Source organism: Monodelphis domestica, chromosome 5 (assembly GCF_027887165.1).
Source record: "Monodelphis domestica isolate mMonDom1 chromosome 5, mMonDom1.pri, whole genome shotgun sequence".
Taxonomy (NCBI): Eukaryota; Metazoa; Chordata; class Mammalia; order Didelphimorphia; family Didelphidae; genus Monodelphis; species Monodelphis domestica.
The window spans coordinates 308,486,915-308,510,171 of NC_077231.1; the positions used below are offsets into that span (position 1 = coordinate 308,486,915).

At 45.9% G+C, this 23,257-nt stretch overlaps 1 protein-coding gene across 1 annotated transcript in view; it reads right to left on the bottom strand.

Moving 5' to 3' along the window:
* The window catches only part of CREB5 (cAMP responsive element binding protein 5), a 486,453-nt gene that overhangs the window by 12,229 nt on the left and 450,967 nt on the right, over positions 1-23,257 (bottom strand). The window contains 2 exon segments of the mRNA XM_007505268.2: positions 5,626-5,853; positions 16,174-16,491. Of these exon segments, the coding sequence (XP_007505330.1) occupies positions 5,626-5,853; positions 16,174-16,491 (546 nt within the window).

Consider the following 23,257-nt stretch of genomic DNA (forward strand, 5'->3'; position numbering starts at 1 on the left):
CAGAAGAGTGGCAAGGACTAGGCAATGGGGGTCAAGTGACTTGCCCAGGGTCACCCAGCTGGGAAGTGTCTGAGGTCAGATTTGAACCCAGGACCCCCTGTCTCTATGTCTGACTCTCAATCCACTCTGCTACCCAGCTGCTCCCCAATCTTGATTTTATGGTCTGTTTTTGTCTTTGTTTGCTGGCATGTAGCACTATGCCCGGCACATAGTAGGTACTTTAAAATGTTTTTGACTTCAATTCAATATGATCATTAAACTTCTGAAACTCATTTGTTTTTTTCACAAATGAATTTCACAAGACACAGAGTCAAAGAACCTGTCAATTCTCCTCCATCTAGATACTTTCTCCCATCTATTCCTATTTAATAGGTGAGGAATTTGGGGCAAAGAGGGGGTGCCAAAGAATCAGCAGTTGCTTTTATGGCAGCCAAGGGTCAACCCAGCTGGAAGGAGGAAATGTGGCCCGGAGGAGGCAGAAATGCCCTGGCGGGGCTTTCTTGGTCACAGTCATCTTATTGCGTGGATGGTGTTCAGAAGGGCTCCCTCTTCCCAAGCCCACCCGTGGGATCATACACTAAGATTATAAGTCCAACGATGGGCCTAACGTTGTTCACAATACACAGGTATCGAAGGAGGGAGCCTGCATTTGGAGTGGCAGGGCCCGAGTTTGAATCCCAACTCTCCCATTTATCACATATTTTGTCATCAAGAAGGTTGTGAGCAAACTAGCTGGGCCTGGGATGCCTACATGGCCCCAAGCGAATCACTTTCTCCTTTTTAGGTCTCAGTCTTCTCATCTGTAAAATGAGCAGGCTCTGAATCTAGGAGGCTAGAATTCCCATTATATTGGGATATTATGTTATGTTTTTCTAGATTCTTAACATATTCCCACTCGATTCAGAAATCCTCTTTACTGCAGGCCTTTGAAACCATTTGGGGTTGCTATTCCAAAGCTGGTAACCCCCTGCTTCGGCTCCCTTAGAAAGGGAGGAGTCTCTGGACTTGGTGTGGGGAGAGACTTGACAACAGCACTCTGGAGAGAGGCAGCATTCAAGCACACGTCTTTCTCATGGTGGGGCCAGGGATCAGGGGATTTTCTGATGTCATTTGTGAGGGGACACAGCCAAAATGTTCTTGGGAGGGAGCAACATTCTGTGCCAAAAAAATAATGATGACAACGAGCTGCAGAATGTAGGCATGTTTTTGTTGATTAGCTAAGGGCCATTTGGGTTCGTTCAGAATCAGGGGACCTTTGGTTTGTCAGGAACGGCTCCCATCTGGCTAGGGCTCTTGCCAAATCCCGAACCTGGGCTCTCGTGTCTAAAATTTCAGCCTCTCCTTGGACCATGCGTCTTGGCATTCCAATTATTTTTTTAAGAGTCCATTATAGTGAAGGGGGGTCCCTGGGTCCCATCACCTCTCAACCTAAAGATCGCCTGAAAATCACACTGATCTTTGATAGATCGCAAGCTGATTTTAGCTCATCTCTGAGACACGAGAGAAAAAAGGGCACCCTTTTCTCATTACGAGGCTGGAGCTTGCTGAAGTAGGAAAAGTAAGGCATGGTATCTAGAATGGGGAGTCAGGGAACCTACATCTAAGCCACAAAATCGTAGATGTCAACCGGAAGGGGCCTTGGAAGTCACCTGGTCTAAAGGCCATCACCCCTCACTTTTAGGGGAGAAGACGCAGGCCCAGAGAGGGTGTAAAGGACCGACATTCATAGATTTAGATCTGGAGGGGTCCTCTGAAAGGATCTAGTCACCATCTCTTCATTTTACAATTCAGGAAACTGAGGCACCAGAGCAGTGAAAGTGATTTATGAGAGGACCTAGTCTAACCCTTTCATTTTAGAGTTTAGGCTGAAAGTGGGTAAGTGACTTGTCCAAAGGCATGCAGAAGTAAAGAAAGCAATGATTCCTGGTCCTTTGACGCCAAATTCAGCCCTCTGTCCACTGCACTTCCCTTGTTTATATATGGATTTACACACACACATATATATAATAGATATTGGTGATATAATGGTATAATGGGTAGAGGGCTGAACGTGAGAGTTGGAAAAATCTGGGTCCAAATGCTAGTTGTGTGACCGTGGGCAGGTCACCCACCTCTCTCTGATTCCGTTTCCTCACCTGTAAAATGGAAAGAACAGCAATACCTACTACAAAAAGGGTTTTTTTTTGGGGCTGGGGAAGATTGGATGCGTCTAACTGCACAGAAATGGGATCTCATTGTTATTACTTTGCTATTAATCGTGTGGCCGTGGAGAAGTCCCTCTAGAAACAGAGATCCCAGTTTTCTCACTTGTACTCCATCATCTCAGAGAGCTCTAACAGTCTACACTCGCTTGTGCACAAAATCCAGGAATCCCTGAGGACCTGCCTTAGTGGGGTCTTGGGGAGCAGAGCCTGGGACTCGATCTTGTTTACTCAGGACGAGTTGTTCCAGCTGCAGATGGCGAATGCCGCGACCTGATCGGGAGGTTCTCGCCTGGAAAACAACTCACCAGTGGCACGAGGCCATCTAGACCTTGGCTCCCCAGGCTGGCTGGAGTCTGTTTGCTTAGCACCTTCCCCTTTGGTTTATTTAACATTTGGCTCTTGGGGCTGGTCTCCAAAGAGAGAGCCATCTTTGCTTCTTACAAAGGTCCAGTGAGAGGGAAAGGGTCACTCAGAGGTATCAGGAGGGCACCTCCAGCCTCCAGAATGAGAGATCTCACGGTGAACTACTTCGAAAAACTGGGTGCATCGGATGGGTGTGATTCAACTTCTGTTAGACTAATTGGGGGAAAGATGAAGAACTCAGGATTTACGTGTGTGTGTGTGTGTGTGTGTGTGTGTGTGTGTGTGTGTGTGTGTAGGTGTCTTATTAAACAACAGGGGATATTTGTTTCTACTTGAACCTTTTGGTATTTTTTTCCACCTTGGGGAGACTAGAATCCTAGCACCGCCTTTCCTCCACTGGTTTGGTTCTGAAAAAATGTTAAATTAGTGGCCCGGGTCAAATGAAGGGCATAATAGCCGTACGTGCTGGCTCGAAATGCATCCCGATTCACTAGTGTCAAGTAACAAGCCTGTTTATACATCAACGCTCCTTTCTCCCTCACCTTTTTTTTTTTAAACACTTACCTTCTGTCTTAGAATCAATACTTTTGGTTCCAAGGCAGAAGAGTGGTAAAGGCAAGGCAATGGGGGAGAAGTGATTGGCTAGGGTCACCCGTTGGTAAATGGCCTAGTTAGATTTGAAGCCAAATCCTTGAATGTCAGTTCTGACCCTCTGGTCATGCAGCCTTATTGGCTACTGACCTATAATCTGATCAGTTTGGGCATTCCCTGATATACAATCTCCTTCTCCCAATGCAATTGGTAACAAGAGTCTTGGAGATTGCTGTTGGGGGCTAAAGTAATCAGCCCAAGCTCACACTGGCGTGTGTGTGCCAGAGACCAGATTTGAACTCAGTTCTTCCTCACTTCAAGGTCAGCCCTCTATTCACTATGCCACGTCGTCTCATGTGACATTCAAGACCAAGAAAAATCTCCGAGGACTCATTTGAGTAGGAACTCAATCAGTTTTTTCATTTGACGGATGAGGAAATAGACCTCAAGAGATGATGTGACTCCCTTCTGGTGGGAAGCATATTCCACATGACAACTGGACCATTTACGTTAGTCTAATTGCCTTGATCTATGGCCCTCTACATCATGAAGCCTCCTAGAGAGATGTGGAGTGCCCTCATGCCTTAGTCGCCATCTTCCCCACCCATTCCACCTTTCTTCTTCCCTTTTTTGTGAAGTAGTTCCTATGGGAAGCACATGTGAAAAAAAGCCAACAAAGAAAACAAATGAAGAGAGACTGAGATCATGGGATTAACTCAAGAATGAGAAGTAGGTGGGGACACCAAGGTAAAAGGGAACAGATGATGGGTTTTAAGACAGAAGCCATGAGTTCACAGAATAATGGAACTTGCAAATGGTACGGATCAGCCTTGATGGCCTCAGCTCCCTCCCAGATCTCAGATTTTGGGATTCTTACACCCTAGAGGTAAAGGACCTCTAGGGTAATGGAGGCTAAGTATCCTCTACAGCAATCTCCAGGCAGTAGTCATTCTGAATTCGCCTGAAGATCTCACATATGAAGGAATGTCCCTACCTCCTATGCAGCTCCCAGCATGAGGAAGTTTCTTTTTACATGGAACCCAAGTCTTCCTCTCTGTGACTTCCTACTTTGCTCCAACTTCTGTCTTCCGGGGCAGAGGACCAACCAGAAAAAGAGAATTCCTGCCCCTAACATTTTCTCTCTTTGTCACCACGGGCAAATCACCTCCTTTCTAGAGTTTTGTTTCATTAGATCTCCAACTGGGGTGTTGGGTGAGCTGATGTCTAAGGTGCCTTCCAACTCGAAATCCTTTGAAATCACATCCATCCCTATCCTTTAGCAATCTCTATTTTCACCAAAGAGAACTGACTATTCACTGTAAGCAAATGGGAAGAAAAAAAGAAAAGAAAAGAAAAGAAAAGAAAACCCTGAAGAAGCACCAGGTGACTCAGTTGTACTAGTGAGCTGAGCCCAGTTTTTTTGTTGGTGAAGCTATCTAAAAGTGGTTTCTTTCTGTCAAATTGAGGGCCACATTTTATAGGAGTCTTTTCTGATGCTCTTCTTCCCACAAATGCTGGTATTCTTCCCTACTCAAATTAATTTGTATTTACTTTTCCAATAATTTGTACATATAAATACAATGTGAATAACATACATTTACACGTGTTTATATGTGTATATGCCTCTGTGTATCTATGGGTGTGTATCTATCTATCTATCTATCTATCTATCTATCTATCTATCTGTCTCTCTGTCTCTCTGTCTGTCTCTCTCCATCCGTCTGTCTCTTTCTATATCCATCTATCTATCTATCTATCTATCTATCTATCTATCTATCTATCTATCTGTCTCTCTGTCTGTCTCTCTCCATCCGTCTGTCTCTTTCTATATCCATCTATCTATCTATCTATCTATCTATCTGTCTCTCTGTCTGTCTCTCTCCATCCGTCTGTCTCTTTCTATATCCATCTATCTATCTATCTATCTGTCTGTCTGTCTGTCTGTCTGTCTGTCTGTCTATCTATCTATCTATCTATCTATCTATCTATCTATCTATCTATCTGTCTGTCTCTCTCTCTCTCTCTCTTTTTTTCCCTACAGAGTGTAAGCTCCCTGGAGGCAAGGACTGCTTTCATTTCTTGCCTTTGTATCCCCAGTGCCTTAGCATAGTATAGCTTATAATAATAGGCACTCTATGTTTATTTAATTGGTATCTTTTAAAAAAAAAGCATTGTTTATGCCTGTTCTGCTATCTGAATAAAATGTTTGCCAGTATATCGGGCAAGAGAGGAAATGGCACGAGCCCTCTGATTTTGCCAGATGCCACTTCAATGACTCCTTGGCAAAAGGTCCAAGGAGTTGAGGGGAGCAGCTGTGAATTGAAGGGCCTCATAGATGGCCCCTATGTTTTTGCTGGCATCCCAATGCGCCATATTTGTGTTTAAGTCAACCAGTGCCTGTGGGTCCCCCCAATGCCCAGTGTACACAGGGCCTTTGTGTGGCCATGGGAGAGCCTGGGGCCCGCACCTGAAGCTGCATGTTTGTCTGGGTGAGTTCTTCCGCTTTTTTTTCCAATGACATCACCCAGACCTTCCTCTTCTGTCTGCAGCGGGTGGCAGCTGCTCGATTCCTTTCCAGAAACTTCCTCCGCCTCTCGTCTGGGTCCTCATCCACCACCCTTCGCCGACGCCCCCCGGTAGGCTGGGGTGGCTGTATCGTCTGGGTGGGCTGCATCTGCTGTGTCGCTGGTGAAACCTGCCAAGGGTTGGAGAAGGGAAAGAAGAAGAGTGAGCACACAAACCCGGCCAGGGAGGAGAGACGTAGGGACTGGGGGGCCTGCTGCCTCAGTGGGTCAAACGAACACTTTCAGGCATTCCAGGAAACCCATAAAAAGGCACATGGTGCCCTTGAATCAAGGCGCATATCAAAGGCTCCCCAATTCCCCTAGTTGTTCCTGCTCCCCTCTCTGCCCCCCAAGTTACTTCGTATTTCCTTCACATCAGTTCCTATTTCCTCAGTACACCTTGTTCTCCCTCCAGTGAAACGTAAGCTACCTGCAGGCAGAACATTTCCATTTGGGGCTTTGAAGGAGCCCTGTCGGACAGCTTCTGGCTCAGACAGGCCTTTCAGCGCTGTAAAATTGAGATTTGAACTCTGGACTCCATTCCCCAGGAGTCCTTGCTAGCTCCCAGAATGCCCTCTAATCTCACTGAATTCTCACCTGGGACGAGAACAAAATTTTATTTAAAGGGTCTTCCCCGTAGGCAGGCTCTCTTTTGGACTTCCGTTTTGGAGCAGATGTGGCTCTTTCCATAATGTAGGTGAGGTCTTGTCTAGGCCTCTCTGGCCTAGGTACGTGTTTCTTATCCTGTATTTTCTTTAATCCTTAACTTTTAATAAACCTCTAAAAAATGTAATACTCCTTGCAGAGAGAAACTAATTTCTACCTGCCTCAGTCTCCCCTAAATTTTAATCTTTACAGAGCTGCTTGTGGGGCCGAACTGCATTGGCATCCTTTGTTCTCAGCATCACCCAAGTCCTTTCTCCTCTCTCTCCAGAACATCTGGCAGAATTCCTGCTAACCTATCCCTCGCCTGGGAAGCAATAATTCAGAGTCCACCGTGTGCTTGACAAAACAAAGGGGAAACATTCCTTACTGCTGAGGGGTTCACACCGGCAGGAGGGTACAAAAGACCAGGTGACCCTTGGAGGGGATCAGGGAGAGAAAAGGCAAGATGGAAGAATGGTAGCAATTCTGTGACTTTGCCAGATCCGACTTCAATGGCTGATGGTACAACAGGGGAGAAATACTTGCTCTGGAGTCAAAGGTGCTGTTCAGTCATTTTTTGGTTACATCTGACTCTGGGACCCTATTTGGCAGAGATATTAGAATAGTCTGCTACTTTCTCCTCCAGCTCATTTTACAGACAAGGAAACTGAGGCAAACAGGGTTAAATGACTTGCCCAGGGTCACACAGTTAGTTAATGACCTGAGGCTGGATTTGAACTCATGAAGATGAGTGTTCCTGACTCCATTGCTTCAACTGGCTACCCCTAGCAGTTCTGGGTTCAAATTCTGCCTGATGTGGTCTTTGGTGTATAACTTTGGGAAATCACATAACCTCCCAGGGCCTTGGTTCCTTCATGTGTAAAATGAAGGTGTTGAGGACCCTTCCAGCTCTAGACCCAAGCTGTGACTGTAACCATTAAGGAGGGTCTAGGGAATGATCTTCTAATAGCCTCTAACCTTCTAAGGCACTTCAAGAAAACTGTCTTGGCTCCTTTCCCTCCAAGACAAGTCATGAAAAACGTTTCATTTAAGTTGAATTTAAAAACAAACGAGCGGAGTGGTAAGGGAAGATGGAGAGGCCAGGCTTGGGGGCTGCCCTTTGATGATGGATCTCAGCCATCTGGAGAAGTCTCTCCTGGCAAAGATCAGCCCATCGCTTCTATTCTCCACCCTGACACACGCTGGAGAAGTCTTCCCAGCGGGCTGACACCAAGAGGAGTCTGGGACTGTCTCCACCGCCCCAGAGGTCTTAGCACAGAGGGCTAGACAGGGTCTAGGAGGGCACAGACTCTGCCTGGCTTACTTGGACTATTTCTAGATGGCTTCAGGGCAGGTAAAGGCAGGTAAAGGTCTGCAGAGGGAGGGCTTAAATGTGGGCAAAGAGCTTTACAGAAATTCTCTCCCTCCTGCTTCATGTAGGCTGCTCTGCAACAGCTGAAAGCCCTTTCCTGCAGCAAGGGGTGGCGTTCTTTTGTTCTGTGAAGCTTTGAGGCGATGCAAAAAGGGCACTGGGGCTCGAAGCAGGGGGAGACACGGGTTCAGATCCTGACTCTAGCTGTGTGACTCAGGGCAAAGTACTCTGCCATTTCTGATCCTCAGTTTTCTCATCTGTAAAGCAAGGCTCATAAAGAAAGCATCTAGCTCATGGCTTTATGGTGAAAACCCAGTGTAACGAAATATTATGTATAAACGGCTTTGCAAAGTTAGAAATGCAACAGAAGTGCCAGCAAGGAGGAGGAGGACAGTGTCAGGGAACGTCCCTGCTCTTGAGGTGTCTGAGAACAAGGATTTCTCTTGCTCCAGAGAGATTTGGCGTCTCAGTGGGCCAGATGTGCAACTGATTTCTTGATGTTACCTATTTTTATTGTACTTGACACCATCCTTGGGAAGGTCCCTTCAAGGCTTAGGGACGTCTCAAAGTCCAGCCACCTCCTGCATTGGTGGCTTTGCCTCCTTTTCCCACAGACACACGATACCTTGTGAGACCCCCAGATCCGTTCATGTGGATTTGGCCATCCCCCAAGGCACTTTGCTCCTTCTCCTCTTTTCATAGGAAGAAAACCAAGTTTATTTCTCATTACTCAGATTTACAGCTGCAAATTCAATGGGGCTGTTCTACTAGAGACTGTTTGCCTGTGTGAGTATTGGGCTGAACATCTGAGAAATGGAACCCAACAGCCTGCCTCTCCAGCGTTCCCTGGCACAGAATTAGCACTTAGAATATGTTTGTTGACCGAATCATGGGGACCCATCAGAATGACTAGAGATGTCATCCTAATGGCTACAGGTTGACATCTTGAGGGATGGCTGCTGGGCAATGATGTCTTTTGACCTCAGGCTCTATCGGACTTTCTGTGGATTTTAGGGCCATTAGTCTCTGGCTTGTGTTTGTGTATGTGTGTGAGCTGACTTTTATATAATGCAAAAGAGTGTCTCAAAGCCACTTACTGGTGACTTCATAACACCCACTGGCCTCCTAATGCATGCTAGTGAGAAAACAGATGAGCCATCTACAGCCTGGTCCCCCTGGGGACCATCGAGGTAGCCAGCCCTGTTATTGGGAAAGATTGAGTGGTTGTCACGTCGGAGGTCTAGTGCCAGAGCCAAACCACCCACTCCAAGGCAAAACATCTCTGCAGAGAACATGCTGAACTGCCCGGGCAGTTCTGCTTTTCTCCAAATCCTTTTCGTGTGTGCAATAAATCATGAGCTCATACGGGTGTTCGGGGGGCCAGGCTTAGCAGAAGATTGAGGTTGGCAAGGTGAGCTCTTGGTTCCCCTCCATCCGTGTTCCAGGGCCTCCCTTTCAGGACCTTCCACCAGCCCCTGGTCTCCCTAGGCGGCTGGTTCCTCTTCCCGCCCCCCTCCGGTTCTTCTCCATCCTCCAGTGCTTTAAGCTAGTGAAGAAGCTAGTGAGGCTATGTCAGACCCATGGCAGGGCTGGTAGAGAGATGGTGTTGGACGGTGGGCTCCTCCCCTTGCTCCTTCCTGCCTTTGTAAAGTCTGCTGGGGTGACATGGGAGACTTAACCAGACATGGGGCACTGAGGATGGCCAGTGAAAGTTTTACAGGATCAGCCTTGGACTGAAGACAAATGTAAAGTCAAGGTTAGAGTAGCCTCCGAATCCTGTAGGCAGGAGACATGATGACTGCAGACCCAAGATGGGCCCATGGGATCATCCCAGGAATCTATGCTCACCTCAACTGAATTCTCGGGGCTTTTGAACCTTCGCAAATTGTTTTTTTAAAAATCAGAATCAGGAAATGAATCTTCATAAAAGTTTCATTTAATTTTCCTCAACAAACGCCAAGACCCTATTTTGTAGGTTCGAAGTACCAGGCCATTCTTAGGCAGGGGCTGTTACTTTTTATATGGGTGTCATGGCTGACTGGCATCCCAAGCCCTTCTCCAAGTAACATTTTTAGATAACTGAAGGAATATGAAATCTCAATTTAAGTTTAGTCAAAGTAATGTAATTTCTCTCCCAGGCAAGGTCACAGGCGCCTGAAGTCTACCCATGGACCCCGAGTTAAGAATCTTGATTCTAAGGCATCTGGATACATCTGTGCGAAAAGAGTGGGAACACATTGGCAACACCTTTCCGTTTAAGGGAAGGCAAGGGCTGCCAAGCCTTCCTGTCCCCAAGAGCCTCACTCCAGCCTGATAACAAGGAAGATCTCAAAGGGAAGAGGCAAGTGATGGTCATTTCAATTTGTCTGAGACCATCCGGTACTCAAGACACTCTACAGAACTCAACTGAAAAATGCCACTTTGTCCTCTTACACCTGCCTCTTTTGGGGGTGATTCATAGAGACCTAGAAATTGTCCAGGCTTAAAAACAAACAATGGACTGGAATAAGGGATAGGACCTAAGTCCTCAGAGTAGTTCTCCCCCCCCCAAGTCATCAAATCTCACTTGGAAGGGACCTTAAAGTCCATCTTGTTCACTTGCTATCTGAAAAAAATTGTCCTTTACAGACTACCCAGAAGGTGGTCATTGTGCCATTTCTCAAGAACCTCAAGTAGGGGGGACTCACTACCTACTTACCAATCAAACTCACTCAAGCACCTACTGGGTGTCAAATCTGTGTTTAGCAGCCCATTTCTCTTTTTGATAAGCTCTAATGATCATGTTTACTCATATCAACTCCAAATGAGTCTCTTTGCAACTTCCCCCAATAACCACGATCTCGCTTCATCTGTCTTCATTTTGTTCCTTTTCACTCATCCTCCAAGGACCCAGTTTGGCCTCCAGATAGTTCCCACTGTATTATGTCCTATTTCCTACCTCCATTTATTTTATATAACTGAGTATTCAGCTGGATCTTGGGCTTCCTGGTCACAATCCTATGGGTCACTCATGTGCTCTACTCCTCTGCAGATCTCTGTGCTCTGGATATCTATTTTCTGCTATTTTATTCCTGCTAATCCAAAATGGTGGGCTTGCTCCTTATCACAGCGTCCCCCCAATATTCTGGAGTCTGCAAGCCTATTGGAGAAAGCCTAGAAATCTTGCTGACCAGGACCATTGCCATCCATGCTATCTGCCTTCGACTTGGTTGGTCCTTAACAGGTCACTGCACTATAATCCTTGAACTTATCTCTGATTGGTTCTGACACATCCTGTGCTAGCTGCATCCCATCTCCTTTTCCCCCAACACCCAGCTCTATCCCCACATTACTTAGTCTCTCAGAAGATTCCCTCATTGCCTACTTTTCTGAGAAGACTGAGGTTGTCTTGGGTGTTCTCACTTTCCACCTCCAACACCCTTGTAGGGTTGGGTTCTTTGGCTAATTTTTTCCTTCATCCTTCCCAGATCAGAAAAGAGCTTTCCTTTTCTTAGGATATTAATCCCACGCATGACCTCGATCTCTTGCCCCGTAGTCACACCTTGCTCCATTATTCGAACTCCAACATCTTCACTCTCTCCCCCTTTACTTGTTGCTTCCCTTCTTCCTAGAAGTAAGCTGAAGCCTCCCACATCCTAAAAGCAAATCCATATCAACACTATGACCATCATTTCGTGGCTCTTCTTACTTTCCTTGTCAAATTCTAGAAGGTGAGTAGACCCTGGATGCTTCCACTTTCTCACCATCCATTCACCTCTCTGCTCATTATCTGAGCAGTCATGAAAGAGGGAGAAAGGAAAGACTAGAAGTTAGGACAGGAGTAACTTACCAGGCAATAGCTGGTAAGAACCTGAATGAACTAGGAGGCTGGCCATGTGAGTAGAGAGGATGGGATGGGATTGCTACAAGAGATACTGTGAAAGGGGCAGCTAGGTGGGCTCAGTGGATAGAGAGCCACACCTCTCTAGTGTGAGATGGGAGGTCCTGGGTTCAAATGTAGCCTCAGACACTTCCTAGCTGTGTGACTCTGGGCAAGTCACTTAACCCCCATTGCCCAGCCCTTACTACTCAATTGCCTTGGAACCAATACACAATATTAAATCTAAAACAGAAGGTAAGAGTTTTAAAAAAAAGAAAGCAAGATTGTGAAGCTTAAACCAGCAGGATTTTGCAGTGGCCCAGCACAATGCTTGGCACATAGGAGTCACTATATGTCTTAAATATCTATGGAATTAATTGGAGAAGGAAGAAGGATAGGATTTTGATGTTGAGATTTTAAGCTTAGAGGAGACGGAGGATGACAGACCATCATCAGAAAAAGGGAAGTCAACAGGAAAGGGATGTTTATGGAGGACACAAGGAAGCTACTTTTGGACATCTTGAACTGGAGTTGCTAGGGAAGAGATGTCTTGTAGATAGTTGGAATAATGTGACTGTAGTTCAGGGGGAGAGACTGAAGTAGACACATAGATTTCGATCAATTAACAAGCATTTCTTAAGGACCTACTATGTGTTAGGCTCTCTTCTAGCCACTGGGGATACAAAGCCAAAAAAGCAAATAAATCAAACAGTCCCTGCTCTGGAGACACTTACAATGAATTGGCAGTCATCTGCCTCGAGGTGATCGCTGAAGGCACAGGAGTGGATGAGATCAGAAGAAAGGGACCAGATGAGGGAGAAAAGATAGCCTAGGACATAGTCTTGAGGGACACCCATACTTCAAGTTGGGAGAAGAGAGATGAACTATGAAAAACCGAGAAACAATGGTCCCACGGAATCATGGAAGCCTTGGGAGAACAGAATACCCAGCCGAAGGGCGTGATTTATAGTGTCTAGTTCTACAATTTCTGGGAAGGCGAGTTGGTGGGTCCTGAAGAAGAGCAGTCTTGGATTGAGATCTATTCTCTCTGGAAATTGGGGGACGAAGGAGACTAGATCTATAATGATAGCCTGGGGGGGATGGCAGAGGTGAAGGGAATGGCTTCTGTTACCTGTTTAGGATGTGTGCACAGGCGGAGTGGAAGGAGGAGAAGAGAGTGGCGGAAGACATGAGAACTACTGAATCAGTGATGAATGAGGCAAAGACTTCGATGAGAGGAGAAGGGATAGGATCAAGGATTCTAGAAGGAGCATTATTGGCTAAGAAGATGACTGACTGGAGGTAAGGAAGAGAAGAGAAGCAGACACAACAGAGAGACTCTGAAGTATGGCAGAGAGGAGAGAAGGAGCTCAGGAAAGCAACTTGAATCTTATGTTTAAATAGAGAAGGAAAAGTTTTCTCCTGAGCAAAGGGAATGGCTATGAGAAAGAGGAGCTTTGGCAGAACCATTGACTGACTTTGATAGGGAATCAGAGCTGGGCATCACAATGCTAAATCCACTTTATCCGAAGTTTATTGTTTGTAAGTCACCTATGTAGACACTGAGAGTCAGAGAGATTATCCGATTTTCCCAGGGTCATATAGAGAGTAAGTTGAAGAAACAGGGATTTGAATCCAGGTCTTTTCATTCCAAATTCAGTGCTCTTTCCCCTCAATCAATCACACTGAGAGGCCTTGTGGCTTTACCTAATTCAGGCCCTTGACTCCTGGGAAACCCCAACCTTTGTCTGTTTAGGTTCAGAATCAATAAGATCACTTGACATCAGATGATCTGAAATGTCACAATGGCATCTGGGGACAGGAACCTTTTGGTCAAATCTTCCCAGGATCCTGACCTCAACTCTTTCTGAGACTGTGTAAGTAGGGAAAAATGTTTCATCCAACTAATTATGTTGGCAATTAACTAATTGCATTTACAATTGGCCACTTACTGTCTTGAAACTGAAATGGAGGGCAATTGACTAATGGCTAATGAGCTAATGAGTGTCTTTTAAGATGAGAAGGATTGTTAAACTTGTTTGTGGAGTAACTTGCCACTAAAGGCTAAGAGCCTAGCATTCCTTCATTATTTAGACAGGAGATAAAGAAATGCATCTACCTGCTTTCTTAGTTATTATCTTTTTACTCTCTTTGCCTCAAGTCTTCACTTGGGAACCAGGGCTGGAAATCTGCTGTCATCTTTGACCTAGAACTTGACTTCTCCTCCTCCTTGCCTTGCTGAGGCTTGTCCTGTGCCTTACATTTTTTGTAAATCACCCTGAAAAGGATGGTGTGGACAAATAACAGTAATTTGTTCATTGTGATTCTTATTAAGGTATTGTCAAACCACTCTGCATCATTACCCAAGATATATCAGTTCCTTAAGAGCTTTCTTCAATCAATGAAAGGACCTATCCATGGACAACACTGAAGTGTTTACTCTGCTGGGCACAGAACTAACTGTTAGTGATACAAATACAAAAGAAACAGCTCCAGTCCTCAGAGAACTGGCATTATAATTGGGGTGGAAACAGGGGACCAATGCCTATAAATCTATGGATGGGGATAAGGTCTGGACCTGCTAATCAATTGGCCCACTGAACTTCCAATAAGGAAACTCCTATTGATTCAGGTGATCACTTTTAGTCTTAGAGCAGGTTAAATGACTTGGGTGATATCTTGAATTTTCATATCTGTTTAGATCATTATAACTATCACCCTCCCGCCTACCATGACGTAACTCTCTTGAAATGGAGGATTGTTTCATTTTTTGACTTCATAATAGCCAGCATTTATATTGCACCTACTATGTGCAAGGCATCATGTCAAGCATTTTACAAATATTATCTCCATCTCATCTTCACAACAACACTAGGAAGTAGCTGCGATTCTCCCTCCACCCCTATTTTACAGATAAGGAAATTGAGGCAGCTGATAGTTAAATGAGGATCACAGTTAGTAAGTGACTGAGACAGGATTTGAATTCAGGTCTTACTTAAGGCTTCTGGAGAAGGAAACAGCAAACCATTCCAGTATCTTTGCCAAGAAAATCCCACAGGGGGTCAGGAAGAGTCAGACACAACGGAAGAATATTTGAACAACAAAGCAACGACTTCTTAACTCCTGGGTCAATGCTTTATCCACCGTATGACCAAACTGCCACTTGTTATATCCTAGATCCTAGCCTAGTGCCTGGCATAGAGGAGGCACCTGATTAATGTTTGGGGAATTCCAATTAGAGCCCAGTTCAATATGACTTGGCCAAGTTTACGAAGACGCACCATGCAGAGCTCCCTCCCTCCCTGTTGACATCATGTCTGTCTCCTTTTCTCACCATCCTTTCAGAGGAAGCTAAACTTTGACTTCTTTCCCATCTCATCTTTGTAATGACCCACAACAGGGCTTTGTACCTTAGAATTTAGACCTAGAATATCTGTGAACTTACAGCCATAGCTCTTGAGCTGGAAAGTGCCTTAGGTGTATTCTAGTCCCCATCCCATCCCCATTTTACAGATGAGATAACCAAGACTCAGGGGTGGTAACTGTCTTGCCCAAGGTCACATCAATAAAAGGAGTCAGAGGCGGATTTAAGCTCGGATCTTCTGATGCCAGAGCCAGCCAGAGCTCTTTCCAAGGCACTTTAGACACCATCTAGTGCAAGTCCCTTATATTGAAAGAAAATAGAATTTGAATTGGCCAGTTACAATCCTAGGATACCTTTCTCCTCCTCTCCCAAGTTAAAACACGAATGGCAGAGAAAGTCAAGCATATTGGCCCCAGACCTATTCCTCTACTGTTTTTAGAGTGCTGTTTTCACTGGTTACTCCAAAGATTGTTCAGAGAGCTCGGTCAATATTATAATTCATTTCAATTTTGCAGGTAACCAAAATAAGCCAGTCATTGGCCGGCATCTAGTTACCCAGCACACCTGGTGAAAACCAGGATTCAGATTCCTCCCGAGTTTTCGAATTCCTAGTCATAGGATCAAGCATGTAGAGTCAGAAAGGAACTCGGTGACTCTTTGTCCAAAGCCTTCATTTTATACACGAGGAAACTGAGATTCAAAGGGTTCGTTACTTGGGCAGGTCACATAGACTTAGAATTGGGACAGGCAAAGTAAGCAAGACAAGCTCACTTATTTTTCCAGGTGAGGCAATTGAGACTCAGTAAATGGTAGGCTGGGACTTGGACTGAGGACCTGGGACGCAAGTCTAATTCATGCTCTTCTGGAGCTCCGCACTGCCTCAGTGTCCTTTGCTATTTTTCACAGGGCAGGCTCTTTTCCCTGCTATTTTCTCTGTATTAAAAATTTGCTGCAGACTGGAGGCCAGTCTTGATTCCTGACCGATCGTGGCTTGAATTTGCCCCCCAGTTCTAGGATATGAATCTAAAATCAGTCATCGTTTCCTAATGGCCAGGTCCAATGCAGGCAATGGATAAAAGTACCGAGATCCTCCCAGAAAGCGAGCTGAATGGGCCAGAGGCCTGAGTGGGTTAGAGAAGGGAGCTGGTGATGCCAACTTTAACCATTGCCCTCTAATGGAAAGAAAGAGCCCTCTGAATGGCTCCACCTACCTGTGCTTGGCCGCCCGTGTGCAAGGGAGGATGTGGCGAGGTCTGGTGATGTGCTGGGTGTGCATGAAGGTGAGAATGGTGATGCGGATGGTTCTGCTGGTGATGGGGTTGTGGATGAGGGTGATGGGCCGGGTGCTGGTGCTGGTGTGGGTACGGGTGATGGGGCGGCAGTGTCTGGTGCTGATGGGGGTGCGAGTGCAGATGATGGTGTGGCGTCTGGTCCTGGCGAGAGCCCATCATTTCCATCATGTGTCCCATGCTGTTCATGTTTCCATTGGACATGGCGGCAGGGTGGTGAGTCAGAGCTGCCTTCAGCCTCTACAACGAAACAAGCAGAGAGGGGAAACTGAGAACAGTCATGGACATGGGGGTGGGGCAGTCTGTGGTTTCAATTCTATGCAGTTTATCAATCATTTACCAAGTCCGGAATGTACACCCTCTTTTGTCTCCTTTTTCGGGGAGCCTTTCCCATCCCCACAACAGCTAGTGATCTCTCCCTAAACCACGGTGTACTTCCTCATTTTGTATATATTTGGACTTTATATGCATGCTGTGTAGTCACAGGTGCACACCTATGTGTACACGGGTATAGAAAGCGTGTCTACGGGCCTGAGCTTCCCAGAGAATTGAAGGTTGGGGGCCACCCTGTGCCAGGCAGTTCTCTCGGCGCCATTTCCCCAGCAGCAGGTGCTCACATCGTGTCTCCGGGCCACGTCTCGGTCATTCTCCCAATATTTCAAACACTTTTACTCTCATTAGATCCGCTTTGGTGGCCTGTGATCAGTGATCTTTGATGTCACGGTGGTCATTGTTAGAGGGCAAACTGAGTCCACAGAGGTTGCCTGTGACCTCACTGATCCACCAGGGCTTCTCGCCCTCCTCTTGGGCATAACAATACAGAAATTAGGCTTGGAGTGTTCCAGTGAAAGGAAGAGTCCATGGATGGGACAAACTTCATTGTTGTCTCATTTTCAGAAACGGCCACAGTCAGACCAGCCTTCAGCCACCCCCACCCAACGGGCCACCAGCCAACGCCATTGAGGCAAGACCCTCCCTGGCAAAGAGATGGCGACATGCTGGAGGCTCAGATGACGGGGAGCGTTTTTGAGCAAGGAAATATTTTAAAATACAGATAAATGCATTGTTTTTGACAAACTGCTGCATATTTAATAGACTAGTATACAGTGTAAAATCACTTTTATACGCACTGGGAAACCAAAAGGCTCGCATGACTCACTTTATTGCCATATTTGCTTTACTGCCGTGGTCTGGAATCAAACCTGCAACATCTCCAAGGTATGCCTGCATGTGTACAGGCATTATTGTGCATATCCAGCATGGCTATATAAGCATTATATATATATATATATATATATATATATATATATATATATATATATATATATATACAGAGAGAGAGAGAGAGAGGGAGACAGAGAGAGAGAGAGAGAGAGAGAGAGAGAGAGAGAGAGAGAGAGAGAGAGAGAGAGAGAGAGAGCGGGCTCCCGGATTCTCCGGGCATCGGGCTGAATAGAGGAGAAGCTCCAGTTTGGTCAGAGATTTTGACAATATGAACTGGGCAAAGCCAGCAGGAGAGCCGGCCACGATCGCCTCAGTTCAGCCAAGGCAGCAGAGCCGCCGGGGTCCGCGACGTCGGAGCCGGATGCAGCAGGAAGGATGCTCGGCTTGGAGTGAGGAAGCAATCCGGGTTGCCCCGGAGACGAGCTGTGTGACTCTGGGCACGTCCCCTCAACTCCGTCTCCCTTTTCTTCCTCTTTGGGGAGTAATAAAATGACGGGACGCAGAGAGGGATGATGATGGACGTAAAACAAAACTTAGACTTTTTCCACAAAGTTCAGCTCTCCATGTTAGTAGTAATCGTTGTGACGGTGATCATTAACAGCAGTGGTGGTGCGGGCAGTAACTAGTAGTCGCGGGCCCCCTGGCAGTCTCCATTCATTTCTTGGGAGATCATAGTTGCCCCCATGACTACACCAGAGACAACCATGACTAACTGAAAATCCATATGGACAGAGGGAGGTAATGGGGAGCCACAAGTGGCCCAAACGCCTCAGTAGAGGGTGGATCCACACCCAAAACATTTACAGATCCTTGAAACGGGCTTCACTTTTATCACGCTGGAAATTCCACAGACTCATGCGAAGTCGTTTTCTTTTTTTAAGTAAGCACCATTGAATAGACTTCTGTACATCTCTGTAGAGTCATCAGGACAGAAGAAACAGGACAGCCACTCCCCGGAAGGGGGCCCGCAGGAAAGGGAACCCCACTCTGTTTAGGATTTTGTGGGTCAGTCCTAGGACGTTCCTGAGCTTAGAAGGACTTACAAAGTCCCTTAAGACTTCCCTATAGTCAGAGAGCCGCTCTCAGACATACAAAAACCTGCCCGTTTCCAGTTCTTGTTCTCCCAATAATCATCCACGGCTGTGAATCATGCAGGGAACCCAAAGCCAACGTCCAGTGAGGAAAAGGAACAGAGAGACGACAGGTGGGCCCACGGAGGCTAAGGCAGGCGTCTACCCAACGGCCTAGATGAAGAGTGGAAAGAGCTGGGCAGGCCAAATGTTGCCCGAAGACCCAAGGAGAAGCCCTCTGAGAGTCCACAGTGAGGCTGCTTTCTAGAGGACGGATGAGAGCAGGAACAAGATGGTGACCAATGAGAAGATGTGCAGGGGTGGCCGTCTGTGCCACTGGAGGATCTGGGGAGATCCTCGCTTCACTGAGCGGGTGAAACAAAGAGGGCTCCCCATGATGAGCTGGGGGGCCGTATTGCAGAAGAGCCAGGAGGAGGAGGAAGGGGCTGAGAAGACAACTTTCCTGTTGGGTTTTGGCAGGACACTGGCGTGTCCCAAGAGCCCACTTCTAGCTCCTCCACCAACCTCCAGCCACGAGGATTCTCCCTGCCATTATCTCCATCCCCACCCACATGAGTGGGGGCTGCCTCGACCTAAGCAGGCACGGTGATCTTGGTCCTCTGCTCCTAGCTTGGTCCTCCCAACAGCTCCTAGCGGGCTGCCTGAAATGATTCCTTGATTGCGCCCATGACTAAGAGCAGCAAGAGCTTTGAATGGTGTTGTCTAAACACGGGGCGTCTTTGAAGCCCCGGCCAATAACTTCACTTACAGAAGGATCCCGTCTGCTGGTGATGGGGAAGAAAATGGGACTCTTTGTCCTGCTAGGAAACTCGGCACCCAGCATGGCCCCGAGAGCCCGACACCTGTAGGCCTGGGTAATTTTTGGTAACGGCTTCTTCCTAGCTTTTATTGAAGAAGAGAGTTTTCTCAGGAAAAATGGAAAAAACCCACGATCCCCTGTTATTTTATTTTGGACGAGGTTTTAATCAGAAACATAGGGTGGGAACATATGTTAGGAAAATACATAGGACCCAGGACTTTTGCATTTATAACTCGCTGTGGAAAATACCAGCTCATGCACTCTAACTCTGAGAACAGAAGTCAGGAAATCGCAAGTCCAAGTTCTCACAGCAAACTCAACTCCTTGCGTGCGTCACGGGGTCTTTCATTATTCGGGCGGGGTGACCTAATCGTTTGGCAAATCGAGGCGCGCTGGCGAGGCTTGGGAAGGATTTGGGGTTCTGCTCTCTACATTTGGGGATGACTCTTCCCAGGAAATGCACAGTTTGCTTTCATTTTCTTCTCCCTGCTTAGATGGCGCCCCTTTCCATGAACATATGTGGCGTCTCCCAACCTATGGGCTTTGCAATCATCTGGACTGAAAGCTCGTATTGCAGCATCGGATGCATGGGCCCAGAAGCGTGGCAGCATGCCTGCTGGGTGGAGTAGCAGGTCGTGATCGCATCACACCACTTCTCCACTGGCTCCGACCTCGTCTTTCCTAGGACAGCTGTGCTCGGCCCCCAGAGCCTTGGAATGGTTGGGAATTGGCTAAAGACCCCAAGAGGCCACCCTTAAAAGTCAGGAAATTGTTCTGAATGACTGGCACACAGTAGGAGATTAATAAACGTCTGAGACTCTTCTTAAAATACTCTGTACCTGGAAAGCGCTTTATGAAGGCCAGATGCTAGAATAAAATTGTACTCCATATTGATGCCGTTTATGAGAAAGAGAGAAAAGCTCAAGTCGTCTACTGAGCAGAGGTTAAAAAAGGAGGTTTTTGGTCTTAGGGCTAGGTTTAATATAATAGGTTTAATAGCCTATGATACTAATATTAACTAATAAAAACCCCGGTTTAATAACCTAAATATTAATAGATATCTGTTAGATTAGACAAAGCTGTTTGAACCCTAGTTTTACTGGTTCCATGTAAGAATGGGCTGAAAGAAGGCCGACTATTTATCCTGGAGAAGGGAGGCTGAGTGGGACCTGATGACATCTTTGAGCTCTGAAGAGCTGCTCTGTGAAAGAGGCACTAAACTTGGCTCTAGCAGTGGGCAGAACTTGAGGCCATGAATGGCTAGAAGTTGGGAAGAAGCACGATTAGGCTTCGTGTCAGGAGAGCTTCCTAACAATGTCAGTTAAGAAAAAAAGCACCTGTTACATGCCAGGTATTGTTCTAAGAATAGAGGATATGAAGAAGGAAGAAACAATTCCTGGGGGCACTTAGGTCACTGACTAGATGGAGAGCCTGGTCTAGAGATGGGATCTCCTGGGTTCAAATCTGAACGCTGACACTTCCCAGCTGTGTGACCCTGGGCAAGTCACTTGACCCCCATTGCCTAGCCCTTACCACTCTTCTGCCTTAGAACCAATACCCAGTATTGATTCCAAGACAGAAGGTAAGGGTTAAAGAAAACAACAATAACAATAATGATAATAATAATAACAATTCCTGCCCTCGAGCTTATAAGCTTACATTCTACTGGAGGGAATAGTGCTTTCTTTCCTTCCTTCTTCTTCCAATGGAGGGAAGCTCATCACTTTGTTCCTGGTCCAAAGAGTTCTGGGGTTATATCTACATAGTACATGACAGCTCCTAGAAGCTCTCTCTGGTGCAGAAGTAAAGCCATACATGATAATATAGAAGAATCGATGGAAGGTAGCCTGAGAGGGGAAGGCAATAGCAGCTATAGGGACTGAGGATGGTCTCCTCCAGGAGGTAGGCTTTGATGTTAGTCTTGAAGAAGTTAGATTGCTTCACAAAGTGGGCTCCCTCTCTCTCACTGTTGGTCTTGGTGCAGAGATTGGCTGCACACATTTTTCGGGATGTTGTTGGGGGGGATTCTTGGTCAAGAATAAGTTGGATGAGGTGATCTCTGAGGTTCCTTATAACTTGGAGGTTTGCTAATTCCATTATCCTTTGGAAGGTGGTTCCACCAGCTCTTCCACCATTCTGCCTCACTTCCCTCAACTCTAAAGTGAAGTAAGCATTACAGCCAATAGTCTCTCATTAAAAAAGACTTCTGGGAGCTCCAATGGGGCATAGAATGGCAGCAAAGAAAGGAGTTTTGAGGATATTTCTATGGGGATCACAAAGAATTGAGCAGACATTGATAATGGGCAGAAGCTGCCCCACAATGACCAGGTCAAAGACCCAACGGGATACTTAGGAATCACACTTTGGCTCTAACCTCATTGCTCACTAAAGGTAAAGAGGCTCCATGTGTATTGCTGGACTTCATTGAATTCTTCAAGATAAATGACAGAAATGATGCAGTTTTTTGGGGGAAGAGCAAAGAACTGGAAACAGGATGGATGCCTGTCAATTGGGGAATAACTAAGCAAACTGCGGTATATTAATATAATAGAATATTATTGAGCTGAGAGCATGAAGAATACAGAGAAGCAAAGAAAGACTTTTTTGAACTGATCCAAAGTGAAGCAAGCAGAGTCAGGGAAAGTGATCATAACAATGTAAAAGGAAAGCAATTAAACAATAGAAACTGAAGCCTGTTAAATAACAAAGACTAAGCTTGGTCAAGTATTAAGTTATCCTTGCCTCTTTGCAAAAGTGGGGGGGATATGGGTATCCAGAATGCTTCTGCTTCAAAGTATTGATCACTTAAGATGAATTGGTTTCCCTCTCCTCAGTTTTTTGTTCTTTGCATTCTGGGAAGGGTTTGCAGGGGAAGAAGAGAAGACATTGGGAAATTTTGGCAATTTAGTAACAAAAAATATCAATAAAATATATTTTTAAAAATTAGATCATGAGTGTAGAGCTGGAAGGGACACTCTAGGTCAGCTACTCTGATCCCTTCATGAAGAATTGATCTGAAAGAGCATAGATGACTTGTTCAAGGTCACACAGGTAGTAGGTATCAAAGCTGGGGTTCAAACCCAAGTTGTCTTACTCCAAATCTAGCACACTTTCTGCTGAAGCATAATGAGGAAATGTGCCTCCTTTCTTTCATTGGATGGGTGGGAGGCTATTGATGGGAAATGATGTATATGCTTTCACACACAAGTCAATGTTTTGATTGGTTTTGATAGACTTTTTTTAATATGAGAAACTTCACCAGGTATGAGGAATGGTTATTTGGAAATGTTAGAGATCTAAAAACCAAAGGTATAGGTCAATATTTTACCTCTTTTTCTCCTTCTCACTCTTTCTCTGTCTCTGTCTCTCCCTTTTCCTCTACCTCTCTCTTTGCCCTCCCTTTCTTTCTCTACCCCTCTTCTATCTCTCCCTTTCCTCTCTCTTTCCTTCTTTCCTTCCTTCCTTCCTCCTTCCCTCCCTCCCTCCTTCCTTCCTTCCTTCCTTCCTTCCTTCCTTCCTTCCTTCCTTCCTTCCTTCCTTCCTTCCTTCCTTCCTTCCTTCCTTCCTTCCTTCCTTCCTTCCTTCCTTCCTTCCTTCCTTCCTTCCTTCTCTTTCCTTTCCTCCCTTTCTTTCTCCCTCTGACTCTCTCTGTCTCTCCTTCCTTTTATCTCTTTCTTCTCCTCTCTCTCCCTCTGTTTCTCTGTCTCTGTCTCTCTCTCCTTTCAATGAGGGAAGGGTCTCTGTTGGTAGGGAAAGTATATTTAGAAATCTGCAAAAGCAGAAGAGATCAATAAATTTTAAAAAAGAGAAAGAAAGGACCTGCAGAAATTTCTTAGAGACCAAGAATCAAGGAAAAGAGTAGTTCAAAGTTGCTTCTAGTTCCAGCATCATC